Raw genomic sequence first — 10,625 nt, 5'->3', positions numbered from 1 at the left:
TATATATATATATATATATATATATGTGTGTGTGTATCTTTGTATTTTGTATATGGCAGATGTCTATCAGTGTGCTCATAAAAGCTCTTATGCTACTTGTTGATAGCTACTGTATATTATTCCCAACATGCCAAGTTAACTGTATGGGATTGTTATGTATGTGGTGCTCCGTGTAGTGCAGGATAAATATATTCATAACGAGAAATACTTCATGGATGGGAATTTTATATTTTTATTAATGCATTGCTATGTATGTTTTCTAAACTAATGCAAAAAGTGTCTGAGGATGTATGCATGTCGAATTAATGGGCTATCATAGGGTCTATGGATATTATAAATAATATTTAATGATATCCTATTGATGTAGTGAGGTGGTCCCATAAAAATACACGTAATGCTGAAACATATGTAGCAATGCTTTAATGAAAATATAAAATCTCCATCCACGAAATATCTTGCAATATCATCATCATCATCATCATTTAACGTCCGCTTTCCATGCTAGCATGAGTTGGACGATTTGACTGAGGACTGGCAAGCCAGAAGGCTGCACCAAGCTCCAATCTGATCTGGCAGAGTTTCTACAGCTGGATGCCCTTCCTAACGCCAACCACTCCTAGAGTATAGTGGGTGCTTTTACGTGCCACTGGCACGAGGGCCAGTCACACAGTATTGGAAATGGCCAAGCTCAAAAAGGTGTTTTTTACGTGCCACCTGCATGGGAGCCAGTCCAGCGGCACTGGCAACAACCTCGCTCGAATGATTTTCTAACGTGCCACCAGCACAAGTGCTAGAAGGCAACACTGGTAATGATTACGCTCAAATGGTGCTATTTACGGGCCACTAGCACAGAAGCCAGACAGCTGCTCTGGCAATGAACACACTCAGACAGTGCTGTTAGTGCTCCACTGGCACAGGTGCCAGTCATCGAATATGGTTCAATTACGATTTCGATTTCACTTGCCCCAACAGGTCTTCGCAAGTAGAGTTTAGTGTCCAATGAAGGAGAGGTTGGCGTGGGTGCCAGTCGTCGGATTCTTGTACTCATAACATACGTCTTTCTTTTGCATAATTTTCTTTTGGATATAACACCCAAATCAAGCAGATTGGTTAAATTTCCAGGTGGGTGAAACAATAGAACACAGCGTCAACAAGCGGTTTCAATATATTTGTCAGCATGTGCTTTTTCGCAGACAAAAAAGTTCTCATGTTCGGCTTCTTATTATGGAAACAAGTATGGATGTGTCTGTAGCTTACAATTGGCAAAACTACCCAAAATTTTCAAACTTTAATAACTAATAACCTTTTATTTATTGATTTACAGCGAAAATGATTTTCATGGTATTGATTAGCCTATAAAAGTGTATCATCACACTGAATATGAAATCAATTTGAACAGAAATTGACCGTGGCAGCCAAACAGAAAAGATCCCTTATAACATTATTATTTCAATATTTACATCAAAACTGGACGAAAACGAGGAAAATATAATGGTAATTAATAAACAAGGCGCAGCGGCTGTTAACAGATTTTCGAACCGTTCACTTTTTCAACTTTTCTTCAGTCCGTCAACTAAAGCCATGTCGATATTTTCTGAGGTGTAGTTTTAAGAGTTAATAAACTTCAAGTGTCTGTAAAAAGTATCATTGAATGCGGCTTGCGTTATTGTTCGTTTATGCAGTATTTCTTCCAAACATTCAATAGCTGTTGGGTTACTATGGAGGTAAAATTTATTAGCAAATAAGTGGTTCTTCTTGAAAATATTCGGGAGATCTTTTGTTGAAAATATGCACACACCTCGTTTCCATTTACCATAGCAAAGATCGACCCCTTGCCAAGCCGAGTAAGCAGCAAGCCATAATTTGGACTCAGGATGTCCTGAAAGAGAGATATAAATACATGTTGATACACACCTTCATACATAAATACACGTGCGCGTACACGAGAGAGAGAGAGAGAGAGACATCTACGTATCATGCTTAATACAGACTGTCGATATGCCAGTTATTTCAGTATTTGTCCTGAGATAAAATCTCATATGGACTTGTGTCAAAAACACAATAAATATCAGTGACAAACCAAAATTCGTCCCAGCAATAGCCGACGAGAGCGCCAAATTCATTTCAGCCTTTTGGGACCTTTTCATTGGTGCGCAATCACAGCTAGCCACCGATGTTGCGAATAACTCAACCGTCCGACTGATTAAAAATCCAGTGCACTCCACTGAGATACAATTTAATCAAAATAGCCATCTACTGCTTTCTTTCACTCTCTTTCTCTCTCTCACACACTCTTTTTCTCTCAGTCTTTTTCTCACACACACGTGTGTAAGGGTCTATACATACTTTATACACGTATACATATAATTTCGCTAACAGACAAGTACACGAGCCTAGAAACAGACAATCTAATAGATCGATAAATCACGTGGATATGAATTAATGAATATTGTATAGAAATGGTAACTAACATATAAGTAACATGTTATCGTGGCCCTTCTGTTCTTGATACTAGTTAGAATGTTCTGGAATATAACACTTAAAGTTGTATTAGAACAAAACAAATTTTTGTGATTGTAATTATGCTCGAACTCATCACAAATGCACGCACACGCACACACAGTCACACACACAGTCACACACAGTCACAAACGCATATAAAGAGAGAGATGGGCACTTTCTCGTATAGATAATTAGGGCTTGAAACTGTTAGTTCCATTCTTCAGTATTCACTTTGTATGAATCACTGTTTACTGTTGAGTACTCATGAACAAATCGTTTGGGATCAATATATAGGAAGAGAGGGCTGCACAAGCACACGATTAATACTCATTTCAATTGAGAAGAATGAAGCAATGTGAAATGAAGCCTCTTGATTGGGGACGCAACGCACCGTCCAGCCCAGGAACCGAACCCGTGAACTTATGACTCAGAGCCCAATACCCTAACCACTAGGTTATGATCTCTTGAGATAGAATGCACATGTGAATTTTTGTAAAGGTTTTGCTAGTATCGAATATATTCTAATATTTTCAATACTTTTCTTGGCCCAGTCTGTGTCTTCTCAAAGACTAGGCTTTATTGATAAGCCTTGAGCAGTCACTGAGCCTTAAAAAATAAAGCCTAAATAAAAGCCACATCGATGCACATATCAGTTTCTCTTCTCATCAAACTTACTATTCTAACCTTTTATAATTCGTGGTAAACACATCCTCCATTCATTTTTCAAAACTGCAACCCACTAAAATTACGTTCCTTCTCATTTATACATACACCTACCTACAGATGTTTGAATTTATCATTAATTACAATCGATGCTACTTATCTGTGAGGCAAAATAAAGCCCCGGGTGTACTATCCCACATTATCTCATTAAGTCACTCACATTTACACAATAACTAATATTTATGAAACTGTTTCCAGTTAGGGACTTCTAGCCTTCAAATATCAACTGTAAATAGACACAGGATACATAAATCTATATTATGATAAAACGGTAAGGATTCGCAATAAGTTTCATCCAAATTTCTCACATGGGAAAGTAAACAGCATGTCTTACCACTGTAGGATCCAGGAACATTAAGATGCGGGTTGAAAGCAGCATGATGTAATGTTGACCAGAAGAACTCATCAGGGCTGTAAACATCGGCGACCCATTTCTGAAAATTCTTGGATATATTGCTAGTGCTCACATAGTACACGAAATCCCTGGAAAACACTCCGTATGCACTACCTTTAACTAGACGGATTTTATGAGGTGGATCCGGCTGACGTATTTTCGTTTTGACCAATATAAGTTCATCCCGTGTTTTGCTCTTTTTGATTATCTTGTGTTTGAATTTGGCACGACCCAGTAATGCATGTTCATTTGTCAATCCTTCTATATCATTAGAACCATTGTATATCTTCAGGATTTTCACTATTTCGGAATTAGTTTTTAATGGAAAGCTTTGACCACAAAGGTTGATAAGATATTTCCACTGCGTTTTGGTTTTCAACAAATCCTGCATGCAGTTAAAGTCAGCCTGAAGTCGACTCATTGAAGCATAAACAACAGTTTCAAGTTTAGATGCTATAAATACATTATCGAAACAGTTTGCAAGAGCCTTAACCGCTAACATGAATTCCTTATTGGCTTTCTTGTCCACATGCAAGCAATAGACATTGTGTCGGCGATAGATACTACGGAGTAACCTTTCTAATTGTTCCAAGTCTTTGTGAAACACAATGGAGTAGGCGATGGGAAATTCTTTCTCAGCCACGCTCACGATGTATTTGTCGTAATGACGCACCTGTCGGAATTTCTCACAGTTAAGAGTCCAATTCATGTAAGTCTTTAATGTAATCGCCTCGTATCTTTTGTCAAATTTTAAAGAACGTTTTATTTCCTTTTCATCAACCGAAATTACTTTATCACAGTCAATGTCATTCGTTTTGTAAGTGAAATCATCTACAAAGAAACAGAAAGGGAAATGAAGCATTAGATATGAGTGTATATATACATATGCATACATATAAATATATCAATCTATCTATCAATCTGTCTGTCTGTCTGTCTGTCTGTCTGCCTGCCTGCCTGCCTGCCTGGCTGGCCGGCTGTCTGCACACACACACACACACACACACGTGTATTTCATATATATATACCCGAGCGTTATACTAATACATCCATTTGTTGTTTACACCACATGTCTTCGTCTGTTGTTTTTTCGTGAATTCTCCCTATATATATATATATATACGCCGGTGTTAAAACGGGGGTAGCTGATGAAGAAGAATGTTCTCTATGTGGCTTGTGTGTTTTCTCGTCTACGTTTTGTTTGCAATGTCCTGTACCCATATATGCACCTATACATACAGGTGGATGTCGGTATGCACATACCTGTACGTATATATGCATATACTCATTTACTATTTGTTTATATATATATATATATATTAATAAAATACAGGGTAGCAAAAAACTTCTTTTACAAATTTTATTTACCACCAGTGGTCTAGCGAGGGTAAAAAAAAACAGTCAATAGACTATGTATTATTCATTTAAAATACAGAGATGCCTGTAATAGGACATCTAACCCGCTAGAAATAGCAGCAAGACTACATACCACAAAGAGTAGGGATAATTTCGAAAGGGAATGAAAAATAAAAACATTTACCAATCTATATTCTGTACCATGGTTTCAAGTCAATTTTAGTAAGATAAAAATTATATATCTCACAAAAGGTCGGACTATCATCAGCAGAATGACCGGACAACATTCGAGATAACTTGAGGTGAAAACAATTACTGCTGTGGTTTGTCAACAAGACCTCAATAGACGTCATTGATTGGTTGAAATAACCGAAACATGACAACTTTAACACGAAATAACTTCGAAAATAAAGAATTTTCTTAAAAACGCCAAGAGTAAATGATGCTTTGAATGACACATTCTACCAGTATACGAAATTTGAAAGTGTTTAGCTACAAAAAATTATTTTTTATATGTGCCGGCCAAAAGGAAAAGATCCGGATAACGTGTCTGGGTTCGTAGGATGTGAAAGTTTGAAGAGTGAAAATGAGTTTCTGCTCTGGATTTTAAGATACAAGCATTTTTCAGTATCCATGTCACAGTCGTCCTGTCACGGCTGGTTTTGAGCCTACAAAAAATAACAAGCGCTTTTTGAATTAAATTAGATGTGCAATATGAAGTACACATTTAAGTGCAAGATATCTAAATATTAGGTCCTTAAAAAAAGCCGCATGAGGCATGAAATCTAAGCCTTACACTTGTAATACCTAGCAGGTGGAGAGATGAGAGTAGATTTTTTTACAGCTGTCTGAAGTAAAAGCATTTATTACACACACACACACACACACACACACACACACACACACACACACACACACATACATCATCCTTACATTGGCTCGCGGTTAAGATGTTGGGCTCACTATCATAAGGTTGTGGGTTCGATTCTTGGTCCGAGCAATGATTGTCATCCTTAAGCAAGTAACTTCATTTCATACTGCTCCATTTTATTCAACTGAAAGTGAGAACTTGTCATGTGCCGGTGCAGCCTTCCCTCTCCCCAGCTGCTACATCCTCGCTCGGGTGGAAGAGGTAAGAGGGTATCTATATCTGCTCGCGTGTTTATGTTTACATAGGAAAACAATTAGCGAAAACATAGTTCCTATTACTCTACTGAATCATTCTCGCTTTCAAGTGATGGCTACGGTCTCTTGATTCTCATTTACCACTTTTATTCACAAGACTTTGGTTGAAAACGCTGCCTCACAGTGGAAGACTGGTAGAGACCCGGCACTTCAGTTATGACGGATGCACTGAAGTAGTTTGCAGTGAGTGCTAGGTCTAACGTGCAACTCGATTTAACACTAACATCATATCTTTTGTGATTTTACAGTAGTTGACACCGTCACAAACACTCGGACCACACACGATCTGGAGTTGGTAAAGTTTTCCGTAAGCTACCTGAATTTTTCCACCCTGTTCTTATTCTAGCTATTACACATTTCCCACATCCTATCCCACTATTAATTTGTCCCCCTAGGTAGCGGTAGCAGAAATTATTCATTATCTCTAAAAGGCATCCGGGGCATTTGAAAAAATCATTTTTTCGAATATCTGTAGTTTTTATGGCTCCTATGCATCTCCTACATATGTACACTACTTTCTCTGATAACCTTTCTATTATTTCATTGCACCTCTTATGCGTCCATAACTTGCACTGGGTACATCGTATGGAATTACTACCTACACCTTTCCTACAAATTGAGCAGGGCCATTTAGCTGAAGAGGGTAGGGTCCTGCCGGTTTTCTTGCCTACGAAAATCTTTAGTCCTTCGTAAGTTAACCTTAAAGCCCTTAAATTCCAGGTTTTGCTTCCACACCTGGAATTTGTTTTTTAGCACTGATATAGAATTGGCTATGAGGGTAAGATCATTAGCATATAGCACTTTCTAGGGCTTACCAGTTTTGAATTCCTCTGTTATGACTTGGAGGACAATGACAAAAAGGAGGGGACTGAGGACTGAATCTTGATGAACGTCTGCCTGTACACCAAATTTTTTACTATACTTGTGGTTAACGCTCATCATACTGTACAGCTTTCACAAGCCACTCGTCTACTCCTAGCCCCCTCAGAGCCCACCATATCACACAGCGGAGTATTCTCCCGAAGGCTTTCTCTAGATCAACAAATGCCAAATATAACAGTTTGTTCTTACCTAAATACTTCTCTTGCAGTTGCCTGACTATGAAAATAGCATCAGTAGTGCTTCTTCCTGGGGCAAAGCCAAACTTCATTTCATCTAGCCTAATTCTACCCCTAATTAATTTTCGTCATTTTCTCCATCATTTTCGTCACCTGGTCCAGTAGTTTGATGCCTCTATAATTGCTTCTATCTAAGGTATTTCCGTTACTCTCGTAGCAGCTAACTATAATTCTGCTACACCAGTCACTAGGTATTATGCCCTCCTGATTAACCTGATTAACGATGCGAGCGACTAACCCGTATCCTACCCTACCAGATATTTTGAGGGTCTCAGCAGTGACTCCAGATGGTCCAGAGGCTTTCCCTGTTTTCATATCTTTAATTGCCTTATCTACCATATTAGGATAGATGGTTCCTTTGTTAGGCTCAAACGAGGGAGATTCCTTTCATCATATTCATTCTCCACATTTAATAGCCTTGTATAGCAACTCTTCCATGCTTCTTTCTTGTCAGAATCACTAAGTACAAGCATACCATTATCCATCCGTGCTCACACCTCTGCCACAGCATCTCGATTCTCTCTGACATACTGTGTAGCAATCCGGGACATCTCAAGTCTGATCTTCACGCTGTAGGACATAGGCAAACGTTTTCCTATCTACCACAGCCCTAGCTAAATAAACCTGACGTCTAGCTTCTTAAATATGTGTCTTGTCTGTGTGGTGTGTGTGAATGCTTTGTGTGTGTATTGTGTGTGAGTGTGTACTGTGTGTATGTGTGTATGAGAATGCGTGTGTCTTTTGTGTGAGTATGTGTGTTGTATGAGTATGCGTTAGTATGCGTGTGTGTTTTATGTGTTGTGTATGTGAGTATGCATGTGTGTGTTAGTATGCGTGTATGTTTTGTGTGTGAGTATGCGCGTATGTTTTGTGTGTGTTGTGTGTATGTGTGTATGTGTGTGTGCGTGTGTTTTGTGTGTGTTGCGCGTGTGTGAAAGTACGCGTGTGTGTTTTGTGTGTGTGAGAGTATGCGCGTGTGAGAGTGAGTGAGTGTGTGTGTGTGTGTGTGTGTGTGTGTGTGTGTGTGTGTGTGTGTGTGTGTGGTGGGGAGGGGTGCGTGCGTTTTACATTGGGCTTACATGTCAAATTCACATAAAATATGAGGCTATGTACTTACTCTGAATTATCGCCTGCGTGAAACTGAAAGGGAGTCTTCCAACAGGAGTTGTTTGAGATGCTAGAATTGCCAACAGAAATTGGCATATCATGAAGATAATTAATATGGAAATCGTATATGACTTGATATGCTCATCAATAGAAGCCATTATTTGTTGTTGTTGTTATTTTTATAAACACTGTATCGTGTATTGATATTTATATTGTATCGATTTGATCTTGCTCTTCATTTGAAAAATTTTGTAGATAATATTTAAAATGGCTTTAGAAATTTTAATGTTGTGTGTCTAGATGTATCCCAAGCAATTTTGAAGTCGATGGTGCTATAATATGTGTCTTAAAAGGTCTCCAATATTAAATTTAGATAATTAGAATAAAAATATTGACGTAAATCTATAGCTTATTCAAAATTGCGATGTTTTTAAATTGATACGGAGATAGAAGAATTGAGATTTTTGCATTACTGGACACCGAAATTCTTCATTCCATTAAAAGCAGAACTCCTGTGTGCGTCACTTGCAATAGATATTTCCCCTTTATTTGTCTACATAAATGTGGCGAACACCATAGAACTTAACAGAACTGAGATGGACACCAAATTATTGATGTTTAAGCCGAAGGTCAGTCTAGATCCAGCAAATAAAGATCGTTCAATACGTTATCATCTGTCTGTTTTAATTTTTTTGTATGTTATGTTTTCGCATTTAGTATTTTTGGAACAGTGTCATTTTTTAAAGATGGTTCGGTTATTTCTCATTGGTAGAGCGACTATAGGCTCCCTTTTGGCTCAGATTGTTGTTGTCATCATCATCATCATCATCATTATTATTATTATTATTATTATTATTAAATCTGTGAAAAGAAGTTGTTTATGACCTTTTCAGAGTAATATGTAAACAGTGAGAAACTTCTGGAAGATGTGTTGTCGTTCTGGGAATGAAATGGCAACGGTGTGTTTAGAGAGAAGTTTGGAGATCAGGCATACAGAATGAAAAAAATAACTCGTCTATAAGCTTGTAATTGAAATGTGTTGATGATTGAATATTAGTCAATCAATCAGATGTCTTTGAACCAGTGGTTGAAAAGTTTCTTGCGATTTGATTTTTGTCAGTTAACCAGAGCTCGAAGCTGTAGTGAATGATTGTCTGGTAATCAGTCGAATCGAAGATCAATAACCTTTGTATGTATAGCAGTAACAGCATACCAGGTATACGAACAGTACTCCAATGTTGCTCCCGAACTTTGCAAAATATCTCTAACTGGTTAAATTGTTTTTTGAACATTCTATACTAAATTAATACACTTTCCGTTTTTATCTCCCAAGCGTATCAACGGTCTTTGATAAATTCCTTGAAAATTAAAGTTGAATTCAGGACGAAATATAATTTGAAATAATAATATATTCCGTTACATCGTTAAAAATATTTGGTCATAAGGCTTTTAGATTTTTTGTAATTAAGCACAAATGGTGAACAAGGATCCGATATGTTTAGCAATAAATTTTATCTTGATAAATATGAAATCGTCTGGCCAGGGATAAAAAAAAAAGAAAGAAAAAAGAATTGGTATTTTCTGCTTCTGCAATACTTTTCAGAATCTCCTGCAGGTACAGTTTTCAGATCCACCTCCAAAAGTGTTTGATTCTGGCTCTGTAAAGAGATATTTAAGAGATATTTGAATAAAAATTTTAAAAATATGAAAAGCCATCTTTTACAATAAGTGTCTCCACTTCTCGCGCGGCATAAGGAGAGTTTTTGTGCTCTTGAATCCGTGGAGTAATACTGCTTTCCACTGTTCACAATAAAACTTTGTGCTGATATATCCGCTTTGGTAACCCAAAGTGGCGAGAAACCTCAGTTGTACAATATGTAAATTAACTTTTTCTTCAAGGATATAGTTATTAGTTTTGTATCTATATATTATTTCTTTAATTGGGGCCATTTTATTTAGTTAACATTGATATTTTTTCTTCGTTTGACGTTTCTTTGAAGAAAAAGTAACAACTAACTGTTTTTAATTTAGGCACAAGGCCAACGACTCTGAAGGAAAGAAGAAACTCGATACCAACGATTCCCGTACTTCACTGGCACTTTAATTTATCGACCCCGGAGGGATAAAAAACAAAGTTGTCTTCTGCAGAATTTGAGCTCAAAACAAAGAGCCAAAACACTATAAGGTAACCTTTCCGACGCCCTAAACATTGCGTCTTGATCGATCCACCGAAGTCAACT

At 37.5% G+C, this 10,625-nt stretch overlaps 1 protein-coding gene across 1 annotated transcript; it reads right to left on the bottom strand.

Moving 5' to 3' along the window:
- Positions 1–1,607: 1,607 nt before the first annotated feature.
- Positions 1,608–10,030, bottom strand: LOC106880122 (beta-1,3-galactosyl-O-glycosyl-glycoprotein beta-1,6-N-acetylglucosaminyltransferase 3). The gene is made up of 3 exons (XM_014929942.2): positions 8,396–10,030; positions 3,560–4,450; positions 1,608–1,879 (listed from the first exon to the last, which is right to left on the bottom strand). The coding sequence occupies exons 1-3, from the start codon at positions 8,541–8,543 to the stop codon at positions 1,608–1,610; spliced, it is 1,311 nt and encodes a 436-aa protein (XP_014785428.1). The 5' UTR covers positions 8,544–10,030.
- Between the last annotated feature and the right edge of the window lie 595 nt (positions 10,031–10,625).

The sequence above is a fragment of the Octopus bimaculoides genome, chromosome 7 (assembly GCF_001194135.2).
Source record: "Octopus bimaculoides isolate UCB-OBI-ISO-001 chromosome 7, ASM119413v2, whole genome shotgun sequence".
NCBI lineage: Eukaryota > Metazoa > Mollusca > Cephalopoda > Octopoda > Octopodidae > Octopus > Octopus bimaculoides.
This window is presented reverse-complemented; position numbering and strand designations above follow the sequence as displayed.